The sequence below is a fragment of the Acartia tonsa genome, chromosome 10, assembly GCF_053477335.1.
Source record: "Acartia tonsa isolate MP-2025a chromosome 10, ASM5347733v1, whole genome shotgun sequence".
NCBI classification, from domain to species: Eukaryota; Metazoa; Arthropoda; class Copepoda; order Calanoida; family Acartiidae; genus Acartia; species Acartia tonsa.
In genome coordinates, this window is record NC_137269.1 from 5490172 (window position 1) to 5511394 (window position 21223).

General features: G+C 32.7%; 2 protein-coding genes across 2 annotated transcripts in view; one reads left to right on the forward strand and one right to left on the reverse strand.

The window, feature by feature from the left end:
• Positions 1 to 21223, forward strand: part of LOC145329247 (mitochondrial glycine transporter A-like) — a 402442-nt gene that overhangs the window by 263932 nt on the left and 117287 nt on the right. The gene's annotated exons all lie outside the window — the stretch shown is intronic.
• The window catches only part of LOC145330401 (uncharacterized), a 49694-nt gene that overhangs the window by 16980 nt on the left and 11491 nt on the right, over positions 1 to 21223 (reverse strand). The window contains exon 5 of the mRNA XM_080175038.1: positions 11206 to 11266. Coding sequence (XP_080031164.1) covers positions 11206 to 11266 — 61 coding nt within the window. The remainder of the gene's footprint in view (positions 1 to 11205; positions 11267 to 21223) is intronic.

Genomic DNA, 21223 nt, shown 5'->3' on the forward strand with positions numbered 1-21223 from the left:
CAGGTGAAGGACCAGGGAGGGAGGGGACATTGTGCTATACATTAAACTAGTCCCCAAATCGTTTTCGTGTTCGTTGGCCTCGCAACTTTGGAGACTTTTATTAAATTTTGATTGGTTGGTTCATTGAGTTTATTGTCCAATTGTGACAACACAGAAAGGGCAATTTTGTGTGTCATCATTGGGATGTATATAAATTTATCAGACATTGTCTTATCCCTTTAGATAATTGCATTGTAAAGAACACTGTTTAAAAAATCAAAATTTTAAATTTTTCAAATAAGACAAGTGTAAAGTCTTTCTGAATTTTCTTCTTTTTTTAAAGATAATATAAATAATCTCAACTACCTAACTGTTAAACCTAATCTAAAATGTTTACACGAAAAATGGCCTTCGGATCTTTACAACCTTAATTTAGTCAAAATTGCCAAATTTAAAGATAAAGGGATGGGTATTTTTACATCAATATGAAACTATTTTATAATCGAATATGTATGCTGTGTTAACATGTAAGTAAGAAACTTGAGAGAAAATTGAGAAATTAAAACAAAAATTAGCTATAGCCCTTTTCGTGGCAACGCCTTTTAAGGGGCGTTTTGTCGCATTTTTAAAGTAGCTTTTCTCCTATTTCTAGCCCCTGCGGGGGGCTGTAACCTCGCGGGGCCAATTGCCTAACCCTGAGGGGTAATCACCTAACTCAACTTAACCTAACCTTACCTAAAATAACCAATCTAAAGCTACTGTGAAAATACGACAAAACGCCCCTTAAGAGGCGTTATCACGAAAGAGACTATATTCCAAAAATCTTGAGCAAGACAAATATTACACATTCTTGAAAAAATGGAATAACGGAAAGGAAAGAACGCTCATAAAACTCATCTATTTTGGATAATACTTTTAAGGACGTAGAGATTTACTTCTTAGAGGGTAGGGAGGGGAAGTGTTGTTGATAAAAAATTTAAGGGAAAGGAGGAAAAAGTGTCATTTTCAAAAAAAAATTTAGGAATCTTCTCACCAATTTCAAATTTAAACCATTTAATAATCTGTATTTCCCTGCCTTATACAGCTTTTGGGTCAGTTGAATTTGAATTGCCGAATGTGTACACAGTTTCCTCGGTGTTTCCTAATCCTATCTCAATATTTACTACTAGTTAAAAAAGCTTCAAACTTCCCAAAAAATTAAATTTGAAAAATTAAAATTTTGAATGTATAATGTATAAATCGTTTATGCATCCAAATTTAGATTTTTTTGAAAGTTTGAAGTTTTTAGCTATTAAAGTAAATATTGAGATAAGAAGAGGAAACACCAAGAAAACTGTGTACACATTCGGTAATTCAAATTCAAATGACCAGCTTTTGCAATGCATAGTTGATGAAAAGAAGGAGAAAAATATTCATTCAAAAAAATCCATTTATCCCCTATTTAATTCCTCTTCCCTTTCATTCTTTTGGTTTTCACAGAGAGGGAGAGGACATTGGGCTGTTTATTACACTAGTCCCCAAAGTTTTATAATTACGTGTTCTTATTCATTGGCTTAACAACTTTGGGAACTATTATTGAATTTTTATTGGTTGGTTTAATAAGATGAATGTCCAAACATTTTAACCACTCATTGTAATCTACAGAAGTGGAAATTTTGTTTATCATCATGGGGGATGTGCATTAACTTGTCGGCCATTGTCTTGTCCCTTTAGATATTGGGTTTTCATACTTTCTCACCAATGAAATCTTATTAGCTGTAATAGTCGATGAAATGAAATTTTACAATTAAAAAGTCCTGCCTTCCCCTCTTTTTCAACAATTAAATTCCCAGCTCCCCCCCCCCCCTGGCAAAACCATGTGCACGCAACTGCTTCAAATGTAAACCTTAAACTAGGGTTGGGCCGGCTATCCGGTAGTTTGCCGGATATGCAGCGTTGGCCAGATATCTGGCCAGATATCGGATATCCGGCATTGGAAATCAGCCTGATATCCAGTATCCGGCATTAGAAATCAACCGGGTATATGGTATCCGGCATTAGAAATCAGCCGGATATACGGTATCTGGCATTAGAAATCAGCCGGAAAACCGGTATCCGGCATTAGAAATCAGCCGGATAGCCGGTAACCGGACAAAAAAGTATCTGTCCCAACCCTAACTTAATTAAACCTTAATTTAAAAATATCATTAAACAAACTGCCGGCACTCGTAACTTGCAATAGAGCTTTGATTTATTGCAACTTTTTTGTTTGAACGTCTATTTCATTTCAGTACTTTTTAACAAGTTGATAATTTTCTTGTTTGCTTTTTGTTCGTTCAAATGAAAAGAATGAAACTAATACTTTTTAATCCTTTTGCAAGTTAAAGCTAAACAGTCCATAAACAAGGATGACAACATCCATAAAGCGTCTGAAACATGAGGACAAACGAACATTAAAACTTATAGCTTTACAGCTAAACAAGATGGTCATACTTCCCACATTTATATTAATTAGGTTCAGATAGATAAAATAAATTTTCTTACTTCAAATGCAAATTAAAAGGATGTATGACGAATAAGGCATCTATCTTAGATAACATCTGAGAAATCATTTTAGCGTTACGGACGGACGGAGTGGCTGTCGGCAGTCAGACAAAGTGAATTATAGTATCATCTTATTCTTCATTCAATTTTTAAATGGCGAATAGTGAAAAACAAAGCGGCCAAAAAGCAGTCAAGGTGCCGTCTAGCTGCTAATTTTTAAATTGGTCAAACATTTCTTATAGATATGAGAATCTACACTAAAATAACTCTATCTTTTATAGCGCATGAGAAAATCTTGTTTTTGTATGAAAACTCGGAGGGACAAAAGTATGTACGGACTGACGTTAGTTATAGAGTAGCTTATCTTAATTTACTTTTTCCTATTGGGGTCAAGTAGTTTAACTGTTTGCATTAGATTTTATTTTTTGCATTTATTCAAAAAATGGGGATAATTCTTATTTGGATTCATAGACAAATTGCTATTGGCATTGCAAATCTGTTCTTCAGTGTGGCTTAGAATTTGATTCTTTTCCAATTGGATTAAAACCGGTTCTGAGCAATACAGAAAGTACAATTGTCCACGAATTTTGAGATAAAAATCACAAAAGTAATACCAATTTAGTTAGTAGTAGAAAATTATCTTTAATACGATACGATACATAGTGTATCCGAAAGGGAGCGTTCCAATTCACTGTGAGCTACAATTGAATCAAGACAAAAGTAAGTGCCGAGCACTGGGACCTATGTAGGGTGAAAATAGACATAAATCCTTGATGATTCCAGGTGGAGACAAAATATTTCAGCAGGGTCTTTTTGTTTTTTTTCAATTTTAAGTTCTGAAAAAAAATTGAAAAAAATATGAAAATCTCTAATAAAAAACAAACAAAAAATAATTTTCAATATTTTTTTTTATTAAAAGATACAAACAACTTATATAAATACTATAAGCTTTAAAAAAATCACAATTTTTAAATTTAGACTTTCAATATAAAGATTTTTAGAAAAAACCTAACAACAAATTCTAACATATTTCTGATCAACATAGCAATAAAACGTCTTTTGCAAAATCTTTATCATCAAAAATAAATAGCACTTACTAAAGGTTTTTTTTCATTTTAACTTATACTTATCACATTAATTAACTTTAAAGATTGATTTTTTTAAAAGAAAGGTTGCGTGATTTTTTTCTTCATAATTAATTGCCTAATTTTAAGATTCAGACAAAAAACCTTACTATTTTATATTAAGGGATAATCTACCAGCAGCGGCTACGCCTCTAGAGGCATATGAGGCCCATGGGTTGGGGGGGAAGTCGAACCCCCCCCCTTACAATTACAGTTTTTTTTAATGAAAAAGTTAAAAACATTTATTTTGGAGAGTTAATTCTCTTGGGATAGTGGTGGTACCCTTCCCAAAATAGTTATAAACCTTACCAGGACATATAAGAAGCTACCGTGTAAAGGAGAACCATATCGTTTCAGTGGTTAGTGAGATCCCTTGGTGCACAAAGACTCACATAGAACCTGTTACTTTATTATAAAGATAAATATATACACAGTAACTCTACAATCAGAGTATGTCTGTTTGTTCATCCGTCTGTATAAAAACAATACAAAATATATTTATTTGGTACTAGCAGCTTCGCCCATAGAGGCCTTTAGGGGCACTTAAGAGGGGAAGAAGGGGTTGAATTCAACAACTATATATTTATTTTAGGCTTAAAAAGAAAAAAAAAAATTTATGTGTTGTGGGGTGCTTTTTTAAGGGGCGATTTCTCTTAGGGAGGTAGAGGTACCGTCCCAAAAGAAGTTATAAACCTTCCAAGGACCAATGAGAAGCTACATAGTAAAGTAAAAAAGAACCATATCAGTTCTCAGAAAGATGGACAAACAGACATCAATATATTTTGTATCATAAATAGTGCTTTAAAGCAGGGAAAGAAATATCATCTAAAAAAAAATTTTTGCTATTGTTTAAAAGTTATATCCCTGTATAAAAAAGATAGGATGTCCATGTGTTTTTTTCTGTCTGTGCCTAAAGTTCTTGCTAACCGCTGGACCAATTTGGTTCTTCTTTATTGACCTATCTTTTAGACTGATAATAGGATCAACATACAAAGGAGTAGTTTAGTGTCTATTAATCCTTATATAAAAATAACAGTTTCTGTGTCTGTCTGTTTGTGTGTATATGTGTGTGGGTGTCTGTCGGTACCGAAGATTCTTTATAACCGCTTAACTTTTGGTTCCAGCTTTTCATGGTCCTGAATAGATTTGAGTTTAGAAAAAAATGAGTTCCTACCCAACATTTAAAAAAAAACTTTTTCTTTTACATACTACAACTGAAAGTAGGGGAGGGGTCAACTTCCCCCCACTTATCAAGGGCCCCTAGATGCCTCTAGGGGCAAAACCGCTAGTGATAAAATAATTTTTATCTTGAATTATGATTAAAGTGTTCTTTTTCCATTTTATAAAACATAATTGTAATTATCAACCTCAAAAGAATACAAATAAAGAAAATAGCAAGTGTAACATACAGATGCAAGGATATATTAATCAGAGCAAGATGGGACAATGGGCTGTTTATTAGACTAGTTCCTATAGTTTAATATAGCAATTTGTTATTCGTTGGCTTAACTACTTAGGGGACTTGTTGCGATTTTTGTTTGGTTGGTTCATTAAATTAAGTGCCCAACATTTCAACCATTAACTGAAACATAAAGAAGGGTTATCCATGTATCATATTTCGGAATGTAAATCAATTTAGCGGTCATTGTCTTATCGCTTTAGATCCCTGAATAGTATGTAACAATGATCAATGGTTTTTTTTTCTATGTAGCTTCTCATTGGTCCTTGGAAGGTTTATAACTTTTTTAGGAGGATACCTCCACCATCCTAGGAGAAATCACCCCCTAAAAAAGGACCCCATTACACACACAAAAATAACTTTTTCTTTTTAAGCCCAAAATAAAGATTTTCATATTTTTTTCAATTTTTTTTCAGAACTTAAAATTGAAAAAAAAAAAAAAAGACCCCGCTGAAATATTTTGTCTCCACCTGGAATCATCAAGGATTTATGTCTATTTTCACCCTACATAGGTCCCAGGGCTCAGCACTTACTTTTGTCTTGATTCAATTGTAGCTCACAGTGAATTGAGTCATTCATCGTGCTCTTTGTGAAAATCCTCATGCCTTATAAACCTTACTCCGTTGAATCAGAAAAGACGATATTTCCTATAAAATGACCTCCAACAGTGCGGCATTTGTGTGCGCAAGTTTGTTGTTGTCTCTGCGAGATACACATAGTTTGTTATCTTTGGTTGTGGGACCTATTGTTAAAGTGGAATTGACAACAGCCTCGTAATAGCTAGTTATTTATCGCATCATATTATAGACACCTTTCCACGGATATTACTGAAAAATTTAATTTTTTAAACCAGTTTTGTTAGGTCCGCGAAATTGTGAAGTATTTTAATATTCGTGATTTTTTTTATTTATCCTGGAATCCGTGTTAAAAACCAATATGTTATTGTCCAATATTTGTGTATTTAAAATAAACAATTTCTAGACAACGTCAAGACAAAAAGTTTTGGTTTAAGGCCAAGTCATTCTTTCTAGAAAATATCAGGAAAAAAGAAAACATGTTCTAAAAACAAAAGTAAAACAAAACAGAATTCCTAGTATAGATGTATATACAGATAACTACCTCCCCCTTTTCAATGACTTATTTCGTCTGCTTGCAAATTGTTATCTGCTACTTTACTGTGTTAGTATTCCCGTTACCATTGCATTGGTTGATTTTTAAAAACCCGATTGAGAGTCGGTACAAGTTCATTGGGATAGGGAAATACTGTTCTTTAACCCTTTCTCCCTCTAGTGTTTTACTCTAATCGTGCTCCATCACCCCTGGACTGATAATTTACAGAGATTTCAAGGGATAAGACAATGTTCAATAAATTGATTTACAACCCCAATGATGGTACACAAAATTACTCCTTCTGTAGATTACAATTAGCGGTTGAAACGCTTGAACATTCAACCTAATGAACCAACCAATCATAAGTCTATAAAGTATAAAAGTTCCCAAAGATGTTAGGCGTTACTTGAAAAACATCGGGGCTAGTGTAATAAGTAGCCCAATGCCCCCTACCTTCCTAAAAATCTCAACATTTTGAACTCACATGACCACATCATTAGAACCAGAGAGAGAGGCGACAGTGGGCTGTTTAGAATACTAGTCCCCAAAGTTTTATAATAAATATATATGATAACGTTTTCTTATTCGTTGGCGCTTAACAACTTTGGGGACTTCGGTGAATTTTGATTGGTTGATTCATAAACGTTCAAAAGTTTTAATCCACAGAAGGTTAAATTTTGTTTATCATAATTGAGGATATACATCAATTTATCGACCCTTGTCTTATCCTTTTAGAACCCTGCATTAGAAATGCTTATGGTACATCTTAGATATAGTATAAAGTGTTATGTCCATTGAATTTGTTTACCCTTGTATAATAAGGGGGGGGGGGGTAATGCAACCATCTCGTAATCAATGATTAAATGGCACTTAGAATTCGAATTTCGATCTGAAATTTTTCATGAGTAATCCTTGGTAGGTCTATTTTCCCTAAATCGAACAAAAACGGCTGGCTGATCAGCCGTTTAGCCGTTTTTTGCCAATTTCAGGGCAACTTCACCATTAACTACGTAGGAATCAACTTTTTAAAACATATTTTTGGTTTAATTCATGTTAAATGATAGCAATAATTTTTTTTAAAATTTCTAGTACCAACAGCTACTGGCTAGAACCGTTTGATAAGGTTTTTGAGCGACAAAAAGTATTATGTGGAGATAGGTTTCGATTTAGGGAAAATAGACAAGGATTATTCATGCAAAATTTCAGATCGAAATTAGAATTCTAAGTGCCATTTAATCATTGATTACGAGATGGTTGCATTAACCCCCCCCCCCCACCCCTTATATTGGATGTATACTGCATAAGATGACAGGCAAATTTAGTATCATATTTTGTACAGTATATTTTATGTACATTTAGTGTTTTAACTATTTTCATAAGTACAAAACAAAGATATGTTTTGAACCAAGTATTAATTAAGTATTTTGAAGCAATATTTTGGAGGTCTTTTCAATTGTACTTTTCAAACTCGCGTACATCCTCAGACTACTGGGTATATGTGTTGCTTACATAAATGTAAATGAAATGTAATGATTGTATATTATTCCTTAATCAAGAATGTTACAGCCCCTTGCCAAATTTATAAACATAAGTATAGCAAGGAATATTTATAACAGTTGGATAATTTAGGGCATGTGGAAACTCAAGAAAAACTTATTGTTAGAAATAATATTTTTTTATAAAAAAATTACATTTATTTTCTTTAATCTTCTATAATACAAAGTAGAACGATGTCTGTCTGTTTGTCTGTCTGTTTGTCTGTCTGTCTGTCTGTTTGTCTGTCTGTCTGTCTGTCTGTTTGTTTGTCTGTCTGTCTGTCTGTTTGTTTGTCTGTCTGTCTGTCTGTCTGTTTGTTTGTAATGAAGGATTTCGCTAACCGCTGAACCGATATTGTTCTCCTTAACAGTGAAGCTTCTTATAGGTCCTGGGAAGGTTTTAAACTATTTTTGGGGAGGGTGTCTTAACCCCTCTCCTCCAAAAAAATATTTTTTTATTCCTTTGAATCTCAAATATAATATGGGATTAGGTCGACTTTTCCCCCTTAAGTGCCCCTAGAGGCTTCTAGGGGCGTAGCCACAAGTCTTATCATATAAAGTAGTAAGGTTTATTTCTATCTGAAACTTAAGATTAACTACAGAATCATTTTTTAAATGAAGCTTGACATTGTTACTGACTATTCAATCAGAATATTTAAAGCTTGAGATGTTTTTGGGCTATTTTTCTGCTCCTCCTTACCCCCGCGAAAGAGCCTCTAGATGCTTTTTATGCAATTATTAATTTCCTAACATGATAAAATAAAACCTGACAAGCATAATGCCAAAACAAAGATTGTTAAGTTAAATGTATTTTTTCTTCCTTATATACTCATTATATAAAAGTAACAGGATGTCAGTCTGTCTGTTTGTATGTATCGAAGGATCTCGCTAACCATTGATCCGATAAATTTTACCTTTACAGGGCTGCTTATCATAGGTCCTGGGAAACTTAATAACTATTTTATATAAGGATTTGTTCTACTACAAATTAATTAAAAAGAACAAAAAAGAAAAAGAAAAATATTTTTTTACAGAATTGATTAATGTTGCGAACAGGAACGTCCTTGTGTATGTATTATTCTTGTGCTCTAATCAATATGTATCAAATTTACATATATAATTATTATCCAAAAACAAAGCTTTTCTAGAATTAGTGTATGCCCTTCCGTTCAGTCATAGGTATGCCCTTTTATAAAGGTAGCACTTTCTGTTAATTAAAGGGTTATGCTAACTATCTGGTACAATGTTGCATGGAATTTTTACTGTAAAATGTTATCTTCATCTTATTCGAACTGGCCTGGTAACTAGGTGGAGACGAAGTTCGGCCAATTCCATGCTAGGTACTTAATAATAGTTACTATGTATATTATTATATTATTATCAAACCTGCATCAAATATAACAAACCAGAAGAATCAAACAAATCAAAGCATAGTAACATAATGTATGATATATATCTAATAAAATATGTTGTACCTTTGAGGAAAATAAATCTTATCTTATCTTATCTTAGGTATGTAATTAAAATCCAAAGGATTTAAATTTTGCCTGATGATTTATTTAACAGTTAAGTACATTTTTTAGGTCGTATATTTTAGGCCCCTTGCATTATATGACCCAAAAATTATCGAATACTTTTGCTATTTTGTAATATTTACTGTATTTCGGAGAAAATTTTACAGGTAGAGTTATAAAACTAAACTCAATTCACTTTTTTTTAAATCTGCTGAGTAAAGAAAGACAATAGGGGATACAGTGATGTACATCCCCAATGATGATACACAAAACTACCAATGCTGTAGGAGTACAATTAGGGGTTGATACATTGGGACACCTAACTTAATGAACCAACCAATCAAAATTCAGTAAAAATCCCCAAAGTTGCTAAGCTAACGTGTATAAAAATGATATCATAAAACTTTGGGGAATAGCGTAGTAAACAGACCCATTCCACCCCGATAGAATTTCTCCAATAAAAAAACATATTGAAGACCAAAATGTTTTGGAATATTGTCAAAAAAATCATTTGATCATATTAATTGGACAGAAGTTCTTTCAGACAGATAAACGTACTTACATTGCAAGTTAAAGAGTAGCTTTACTACTAAACAAACAAACTATAACTGGAAAATTAGTCAGCTTTCCGCGGATATTAAAATAAAAAATATAAGATTTTTAGCCCCGAGGGCAGAAGGTCCGGGCTTAGAAAAACTGGTATTAATCTTATGATATTTACTTTAATTTTTCGTGGAAAATTGTCTGTATGGCTGAGAATCGGTTCTTATCCAATGTATTAGATTGAAAGATATGAAATTTTCGACTCATCACAAATTTCATATTTTTGATGTCAGCATTTTGTAATTTTTCTTCTTTGTAACCCTGGAACTTATCTAAGTACGTTTTACTTATAACAGTTTTATGACATTTTGAAACAGTATTCACCACATTTTGCATATTTTTAACGTGGCATTTAAGCCACAGGGAAGTCCTAAGATAAGTTACGTTTAAAATTTGAAGTATCTAAAAAAAATACGGTTACAAGAACCATTTAAAGTTTGCAAGTAACCTGCAAAATTATATCCTGAACCTGAAATTGTTCATATTTCACATTTTTTACTATCATAGTATACTTTAGGAATAAATGCTTTGTTTAAGTCAAATAAATATTTTTGCTCTTTTCCTGGATGACTGACCATGCCAGGTTTGTTAGCATCCTGTGCACGCCAAGATGAAGACGTGTCTATAAAATCAGCAAATGAGGGATTATCAATCTCTTTTTGGGGATTTTCTTTCCCTCTTCTCCTCTCATCTACCTCATTTTTATGTTGTCACATGGCTGATTTTTATACACTTTGTCCCGCTACTTATTAAAAAAATTTTATTAATATTATTTATTTATAATCGCCAGATTTAATATTTAGTTATTCATAGTCCTTTATATTTTACAAACAGAAAAACTAGGGGGGGGAGGGGGATGAAAGCATGTTCCCTGACTGTATGGGTTAATATTGATTCTCAATTTACTTTGAGGTTTTAAATTTGACACAAATCACCCTGGTTCTGCATTTCTAATTTTGATTTAATTTTATGCATAAGGAAATAGAGAAGAAGACGTTGTCTAAAATAGTTTAGCAAATTTCAAAGAAACTTATCTTTTTTAAAACTAAGGCTTAATTTACTTTTATTGCAAATAAAAAAACATTTATTTTTGCACTATTCCACTAATAAAGTTAATACCTTTTTAACAATTTAGTACATTGTACATCGCCCACATTGATACACAAAATTACCTCTTTTGTAACTACAATCAGTGGTTAAAACGTTTAGACACTTTTAATGAACGGATCAAATTCAATAAAAAGTCCCCAAAGTTGATAAATGAACGAAAATAACGTGATTATAACATTAGGGACTAGTGTAATAAACATCCTATTGTCCCCTCCCTCCCTGGAAATATCAACCCCTATGTCACTGACCTGTGTAAACTTGAACATCCTCTTTGTTGTCGACAATTCATAATGCTGGGGGCGTCCAACACTGAATAGATAGATAGATAGATAGATAGATAGATAGATAGATAGATAGATATATAGATAGATAGATAGATAGATAGATAGATAGATAGATAGATAGATAGATAGATAGATAGATAGATAGATAGATAGATAGATAGATAGATAGATAGATAGATAGATAGATAGATAGATAGATAGATAGATAGATAGATAGATAGATAGATAGATAGATAGATAGATAGGTAGATATACATATCTTAATTAATCTTAAGTTCTTATAAGTAAACTAGCGGCTTCGCCCCTAGCCTCTAGGGGCTTTGCCCCAAGAGGTTTGATCAAACCAATTTTTTTAGATTTGAAATAAAAATAATAAAAAAAAATTTTTTTTGGGGGGGGGGCGTAGTCGACCCCACTATACATATACATATCTTTATTAATCTTAAGTTCTTATAAGTAAACTAGCGGCTTCGCCCCTAGCCTCTAGGGGCTTTGCCCCAAGAGGTTTGATCAAACCAATTTTTTTAGATTTGAAATAAAAATAATAAAAAAAAATTTTTTTTTGGGGGGGGGCGTAGTCGACCCCACTATTTTAATTTTAGTTTTAAAAAGAAATTTTTTTTATTTTTTGGGGGGGGGTATTTTTCATTTTTTGAGGGGTTAGGGGTGTCCCACCCCCCAAGAAAATAGTTATAAACCTTCCCGGGAACTATGAGAAGCTACCCTGTAAAGGAGAACCCGATCGGTTCAGCGGTTAGCGAGATCCTTCGCTACAAACAAACAGACAAACACACAAACAGACAGACATCGTTCTACTTTGTATTATTGATTATTTTTTTTCTTTGAAAATAATAAATCTATATTTTCTAGTTGGTTAGATAAACAGAAAAAAACATATTTTTCGGATTTAATACAACCAGAGAGGGAGGGAATATTGGACAAATACAATGTTTTCTTAATCGTTGGCTTTTCAATTTTGATGTGTTGGTTCATTAAGTGTCTAGTATACAGAAGGAGTAATTCTGTGTGTCATAATTGGGGATGTACATCAATTTATCGGCCATTGCATTATCCCTTTAGATCCTTGAATACATAAGAATAATAATATATGTTTTTGAAAAATAAATATAATGATGGAAAATAACATCAAGATTATGAGATCCACTGAAAATTGATTACCCATTTGTTCCCTGATTTCCGAAGTTGTATGACAGATAAACCAACTATTGCAAAAGCTATTTTCAGCTACTCCGGTCAAAGGGAAAAGCGATATTATGTATAAACGATTTATACATTATACACTCAAAATTTTAATTTTTCAATTTCTGATTTTTTTTGGAAGTTTGAAGCTTTTTTAGCCTGTAGTAAATATTGAGATAGGATGAGGGTGATACGTATAAAATCGGAAACTAGAATTCAGCTGACCGATTATGAGGTTCAATAATTCAGGGGTGAACGGATGTCCTGGCTAATCTGAATCTTGCTAATAAAGTGTATGATTATATGCAGGAACGTCCAAGCTTTTTATTTTGATGGGAGATAAAATGAGGAGGTTAAGGGGGTAATACTGTATTTTTTTTATTTTGAGGGGGGATAATGGGTTTCATATTATAAGGGGAGGGTAAACACACCTTTGCCCCCAACGATGGCCGTCTATGATTATAACATCCCTCAGACAACCAACCCTTTGATTGCACGACCTCTGTTTGAAAGTCCCTACTGTGTAATGTATGGTTATGAATTGCGCCCTTTTTTAGACCAAGGGGCATGCAACTCTAATTATCTATGTCGGATACCTTACATTATTTTATGAGGGTAATAGGTGGAGGAGGGGGGTGATACCCCTTCAATCTAAATCAAAAGATGCTTCTTATATTTAATGGTCGACCTACAATTGGCTCCAACATCCACTTTAATAAAGCAGGACGAATTTCACAATTTTTTTAATCCCTACCAAAATAAACAGGAAGTCAAAATAAACAGTAGGGTTGGGCTGGATACTTTTTGGCCGGATACCGGTTATCCGGCTGATTTCTAATGCCGAATATACGGTTCCGGCCGGATATCTGGCCAAAGTTCGATATCCGGCAATTTACCGGATATCCGGCCGGATAACCGGATATCCGGCGTCAAAAATCAGCCGAATATCATGTAACCGGATAGTTTTAATATCCGGTATCAAGCCAAATATTGAAAATGACTGGAAGTCCGGCCAGATCGGATATCCGGCCCAACCCTAACAAACAGACATATTTTTTTTGTCCATTTACATTTCCCTGGATAAATGGCTGACTTCTAAGAACTATTTTTTATGATAAGAAGAAAAACAAGAGCTAACAAGATCAAAATATTTCATTTGGATCAACGTTTTATCATAATCTATAATACAAAGTAGCTTGATGTCTGTCCGTCTGTCTGTCTGTCCCTTAAGATCTCGGTAACCACTTAACCAATCGGATTCTACTCTTCAGGGAATATACCTACTGGTCCTGTGGTGGTTTTAGGCTATTTTCTTGGGGGGTGGGACACCCCCAACCCCCCCAAAAATAAAAAAAAACACCCCCCAAAATTTTTTTTTTACATTTTTTGTAAAATCTCAGTAACTGCTGATTAAATTGGGCTCTACCCTTCTGGGAATATACCTACTAGTCCTCTGGTGGTTTTAAGCTATTTTGTTGGGGGGTGGGACACCCCAACCCCCCCAAAAATAAAAAAATCCCCACTTCCAAAATTTTTAATTTTTAAAAATTTTTGTAAACAAAAACCGGTAATTGGGGTAGGGGAACCCCACTGCAACATGGGGCGAAGCCCCCATGAATCCCTCCCCCCCCCCCAAAAAAAAAAATAAATTTTTTTAATTTAAATTTTTGTGTATGCGAACAACCTAGGTTTAATTTTTACGAACTGAAATTTTTTTGTACAAATGAAAATTTTTGTGCATAAACCGCACAACCTGGGTTTAATTTTACCACAAAGTAATTAAACAAAGAATATTTTTTTTGAATATTTCTATTAATGAGGGTTGACTTCCCATAACTTTATAGGGCGAAGCCCCTAGAGGCTAGGGGCGAAGCCGCTAGTCTTATCATAAGGGATTATAAAATATGCTTTAACACTAATAATCTTTGTTATATCAACATGAAATATTTTAGACATAAATTGGTCAATATATCAGCTGTTATCGTTTTGTTTCAAAGTGAACCGTTATTGATGACTTTGTCGTCAATTAAGCTTGCTTACAAGGAGCATATCAGAGGTGGATTCTTTAAAAAAAAAAATTTCGTGAAAATCCTCCAAAATTATATAAAAAATCTACAAAAATTAAATAAAATCTTATGTTTATAACCCTTCTATGATTTTGTTTAATTTTTCTAGATGTTTAATGTGATTTTGGTGAATTTTTCACGAAAACAATAATCGCTTAGTGGGGCAAATTTTTTAAAGAATCCACCTCTGATTTGTGAATACAATGATTTCTAGGACAACAAGGATTTTAAGCATAGCATCCTAGTAATCAAGTCCTAAAAATGTAAGTATGTCCCTAATTAAATGTTATACTGTATATAAGCAACATATTTACATACCATTTTGTTTAGACTTTTAAAATGATATGATGCTTATTAAATGCTAACAATCTACAAGTGTAAACATGTTCGTTTTTCCAAATATCAGATTTCATTGCTTTGATTTTATTTATTTTGTCATCCTTGTTTATAATTTATATTTAGATAAAATTACGTTTTATTTATGTTCTGTATTGATTACTATGAATGTTGTTATCCTTGTTACAAAGTGTTTTATCAACAGATCTATAGTATAGATGTATATACAGATAACTACCTCCCTTCCTTCTTCAAAGATCTCCCTCGTCTGCTTCTAAATTATTTTCTACTACTTTGCTATGTTAATATAAGCGGCTCCATTGGTTGATTTTCAATGACCCAATAAAAAGGTTGCACAATAAGATATATAAGTTTTCCGGAATTTTAAAGTTAGGGGGAGATTTGAAATCTGCATCAAATTTGAGGATTTTTTATAAAATTCGTTTTTTTCTATAATTCTTTATCTAATAGCGGAAATGCAATTTAAGTTAATTAATTTTGGCATCTGTGATTGGTGGATTTAGAAAATCTGCGCTCTGATTGTATAGCGTACATCATTCAACCAATTAGAGCGCAGGTACTTTAAAATCCACCTATCCTATTAGTCAAAATTAATTAACTTAAAATGCATTTCCGCTTTTAGATAAAGAATTATACAAAAAACGAATTTTATAAAAAATCCTTAAAATTTGATGCAGATTTCAAATCTCCCCCTAACATTAAAATTCCGGAAAACTTATATATCTTATTGCACAAGGTGGTTGCGATGGGGAGATACAGATATTCAACCCTTTCTCCCTCTAGTGTTTTACTCTAATGTTTTATCTATGTGAATGAACAAGAAATGCATTATCATAGTAAAATATTATCGAAAATATATAGAATTTTATTGCAAATCAAGGGAAATATTTCAATATATGCTTTTTATACGAAAACATATTTATTTGGGTCAGTAGTATTATAATTCCATTTTTTTAAGCGAAGCTTTTCTAAAATAAGGACACGTCCGCTGGTAACGAATAGTTCTTATCATCAATTTTGGCATTTTAGAATTTTCCTTTCGATTTCAAACTTTGCATGATGATTCCTGTAATAGTTAGAAAGAAAAGCAACTCTAGAATCGTTGTCAGAAAGTCATCACGTCCATTTTAAACTTTTTTTATAATATAAAGGCATAAAAATGTAAGAATGTACTTGAACAATATTCTGAATTAAAGGAACTGTGCATCAATTTTACATTATAATTATAGACTAATAAACCAATATTCAGCTTATCAAGTTCTCACAAGTGTTTAAAAGTCTTAATGTATTATTTTTTATCTTCCCTTTAATAGAAGCTGACAGTTGTTTATTAAAAAAAGTAAGAAGTATGTATTATTGGACGTCCTGGGAAAAAAATCTCACTTTAAAAAATCTTTTCAATTGACACATAAATTATATATGGCAGGGTGGGGGGGGGGGGGGTATTAGGTCAGATTAAATTATTAAAGAAACATGGGGGGTGGAATTTGAATGGTTTTCCAGCTCCACGGGGGTAAGCCCTTAGGGGCCAGGAGAAAATCATTTATTGTTCAAACTAATATAACTTTTTTTTAAACTATATTTTTTATCATTATTTCCCCCTGGGTCTAAAAACAATGATTTATCCATTTATAAAAATAACATTTAATAGTTATTTCTCGTATCGTATTATAAACGGCTTTCCGCGGATATAGAATGTAGAATTATGAGATTAAAACTAGTTTTTTTTAGCCCCGAGGTGCCGTACGCACCGGCTAAAAAACTGGTTTTAATCTTAAGATTGTACATTTTTATATTCGTAGAAAGCTGTATGGATGAGAACCGGTTCTAAAATAAAATTGTAGTAATGTTTTTGAAATGAAATCATCCCAATAATATTATTTTATACATCAATAAAAGTAAAACCAATAGCTGGCAAGTAAAGGTGTTTCTTTAAAAATATAAAAAATGTAATCCAAACCTTATTGAAGTAGAAAATTTTTATGTTTGTTTGTTAATTAAGATCTTTTAACCCCCCAAAGATATTTCATGTTAGGAAACAGTTTGTCTAAATTTCTTAGACCGAAATTTGTTAGTCTCAAGTTACTTTATAGTCTACTTAATGGTAGGATTTTCTCGACTGCTTTAGAAGATAGACAGCTGAAATTTTTAGTGAAGATTCCTTTAACATATGCACATCAACTCTACCAGCTAATTTTATTTTTTTTAGTTATAAATCTTTTTAAATTTGCTGTTTTGAAAAACAACCTTTTCTTCTTTATAAGCCATCTTGCAATTTTGTCACTTTATATGCAAAAACGTATTTCATCATTTTATTCTGATATCATTTTTAGATGGAATAATGGTACTACGTAAGAAAAGAATATAAAAATAAAAAATTACGACATCTTTTCTTATTAATAAATAATTTCTTTTCTCGTATTCATTCGAATCCGGTGGATAGGAACCGGTTCTCATCCATACGAAAAAACTATGTCAAGCATCGTATCATGTCCAGCTTTCTACGAATATAGAAATGTACAATCATAAGATTAAAATCAGTTTTTTAGCCCATGCATTGTACATTCTATATACGCGGAAAGCTGTTTATAATACGATGCGAGAAATAACTATTAGAGCAATGACCGACAGACTGAACAACCAAGGAAGTATACTGCATGCTCTTTGACGACAGGGGGTTTCTTCACAAAACAAGGATGACAACATCCATAAAAGCGAAGCACTAAAATGGTAGGACAAACGGACATTAACACTTGTATAGTGTCAGAACGGAATAATCAGAATATAAATGTATAAGATTCGAAGCAAAATTGTAAGTAAGTTTGTTGAAAAACTGCTTGATACAGGATAATGTTTATGAACATACTTACATATTTAGGACTTTATTATAGAGTTGCTTCGCTTATAACATTATGCTTTGTTGTCCCAGGAATCAATATATTAAAAAGCAGATCAATCGGATGATTAGATCACATAAAATTTGTTGTTAAAAAAGTAAAAAAAATCAACATGTTTAAAATGGACGTACGGAAATTATAGTAATGATTATAGAGTTGCTACGCTTTCTAAATCGTACCTAACTACTACAGGAATCATCATACAAAGTTTGAAATCGATAGGACAATTCTGACATGCCTAAATTAACGAATAAAAGCTATCTATCTCGGACGGACGGACGTACGGACCGACCCTAATTATAGAAAAGCTTCGCTTTTAATAATTATAGAAAAGCTTCGCTTTTAAACAAGGATGGCAACATCCATAAAAGCGAAACACTGAAACGGTAGGACAAACGGACATTAACACTTGTATAGTATCTGAACTGAAAAATCGGAACATAAATGTATAAATGTCGAATCAAAATTGTAGGTAAATTTGTTGAAAAACTGCTTAAAAACAGGATAATATTTATGGACATACTTACATTTTTTAACTTGATTATAGAGTTGCTTTGCTTATAATATTGTTCTTTGTTGTCCCAGGAATCAATATACCAAACATCAGATCAAACGGATAATTAAAACACTTGAAAATTTGTTGTTAAAAAAGTAGAAAAATCAACATGTTTAAAATGGACATACGGACATTCTGGTAATGATTATAGAGTTGATACGCTTTCTAAATCATACCTAACTACTACAGGAATCACCATGCAAAGTTTGAAATCGATAGGACAATTCTAACATGCCTAAATTGACGAAAAAAAGATATCTCTCTGTGACGGACGGACGTAAGGACGGACAGACCCTAATTATAGAAAAGCTTCGCTTTTAAAAATCTTCTACATTAATGATTAAATCTGAATAGAAATATAATCATACTTAAGTTCTTGGTATCATAAGATTAATAAAGAATGATTTTTAATTTTTCTAAGTGGGATAAAGGAAATATTAAAACTGTTTAAGCTCATATTTTGTTTTATCTATAATACAAAGTAGAACGATGTCTGTCTGTCTGTCTGTTTGTCTGTTTGTCTGTTTTTTTGTAGCGAAGGATCTCGCTAACCGCTGAACCGATCGGGTTCTCCTTAACAGGGTAGCTTCTCATAGTTCCCGGGAAGGTTTATAACTATTTTCTTGGGGGGTGGGACACCCCCCCCAAAAAATGAAAAATACCGCCCCCCCCCCAAAAAAAAAAAATTTCTTTTTAAAACTAAAATTAAAATAGTGGGGTCGACTACCCCCCCCCCCAAAAAAAAAAATAAAAAATAAAAAATTACCCCCCCCCCCAAAAGAAATTAAAAAAAATAATTTCTTTTATATCTAAAATACGAAAAATTGGTTTGATCAAACCTCTTGGGGCAAAGCCCCTAGAGGCTAGGGGCGAAGCCGCTAGTATAATATATTTAATCAATTTTGAATATGTGGATATATTAACAGGGTAAAATTTGTCATTAATTAAGGTTGCTATTATGAACCTCATTTATTGGTCATTTTGTTAATCTAGTAGGAGAGGAAAGAAAGGTATTTATGTAATCTAGAAAGACATGTTACTTCGTTTTCGTGATTCTTTTCTAGATAATATTTAATACTTTTTTGCTTTGCTACTTATAATTGTTATTATCCTTGTTTACTACTAAAATCGCTGTGTATCGCATTTGTAACTAATCATTTGTCCCAATGTTAGATTTGTGGAGCTACGCTTTTATACATGTTGACATTCTTGTTAAAATATCATCTACTTATCCAAATACCCTGTGTGTTATCAAATTTATTTTTTAGAAATCATTTGAATGCAATCAATAGATAAAAATTTAATTTCAGATTACTGGAATTCAGGGAAAAGGGAATGTGATTCTCTGCAGGGAGTAAGGGAGGGGACAATGGATCAAATATTCAACTTTTAAGAGTCTCCGACTTTGGGTGCTGGCTTAAAGGGAATGTGCAAGAATTCAGCAGTTTCTGACTGACTTTGGGTACTAGCGCATTAATGCCCCGTTAACTAGCTAAGTTAGTTTTGAATATGCAGACAGAAAAATTTGTCCTTAGATGACTGGTTTTAACAAATATGTTTCCCAAGAAAATGTCATTTCATGTATAGAAACTCTACTGTGATATTTATGTATTAAACGATCAAAGAACCCCTTGAATTTAGGTAGCAGGTAAAAATATATGAGAAGGGTTGACGAAGTTCTAAGGCTGATTTTTCTAGTGATTAATTACAGAATGTTTACTACATTGTAATGTACTGGTAATTTAATTTTTAAGTAAATGATTTTTTCTTAGAACTAATTTTGTTCTCAATTATATTACCATGATCCGTTTACAATTTTGGTCAAATTTTTTTTTATAAATCTGGTTTTCATTGCTTTTCAGTGAAAACTCTTAATTTGAAATAATTGCCCATTGTCCCCTCCCTTACTCCCTGGATTCTCTGACAAACAATTCTAAGTGAAAATTTCCCCTTACCCCCCTTCTCTTTTTTCTCCCATCCTTATCCACTTCCCTTCTAGTTAAACAATAAAAAAACAAGTTTTACTCCAACTTTTTCAATTGGAATTTATTGGCTAAATCGCAGCCCCTGAAAAAAACCAAGGTGGACGGTTTAGTGAAAGGGTTATGATAATAAATGCATTATAACTTGGATCTTACACCAGATTTTCATTTCCTCTAATAAAGTAAAACACGCAGTGGGCTAAAATAACGAAACCCCCCCATCCACCCCCTTTAACCCATCCCCTCCCTTCCTATGGGATGAACGAACTGACCAAAAGACGAGTTCCATGTTAGAAACCAAAATTGACGACATTTCCCCCTGTTTTAATATCCACGTATATTATACATTCATTATAATAAAATGAATCCTATACATTATGACGGAAAAAATTAAATTGAATAGAATTACTACGAAACTGTAATAAAAATATGAATCTTTCTCGAAAGAAATATATATAAATTGATATATTATTACTTAGATGTACTAGATTTTCATATCTATAATACAAAGTAGCTTGATGTCTGTCTGTCCGTCTGTCCGTCCGTCCGTCCGTTTGAAGCTTAAGATCTCGATAACCACTGAACCGTTAAGATTCTACTCTTCAGGGAATAAACCTATTGGTCCTGTGGTGATTTTAGGCTATTTTTTGGGGGGATGGGATACCAACAACCCCCCCTCCCCCCAAAAAAAAACCCCCATTTTTTTTTTTTTTAAGATTTCCTTGGTCCTTTAATCTTTTTATCACCTTTTGTGATACTGGCAGTGATACTGGCAGATGGCTAAAATAACGATACCCTTCATAAATTCCCATTTCCTATCCCCTTATACTGGTTGAACGAACTGACCAATAAATGAGGTCCATATTAGCAAGCTGAATTATCAACAGATTTTTTCTTATCAATATATTCCACGTTTATTCATTA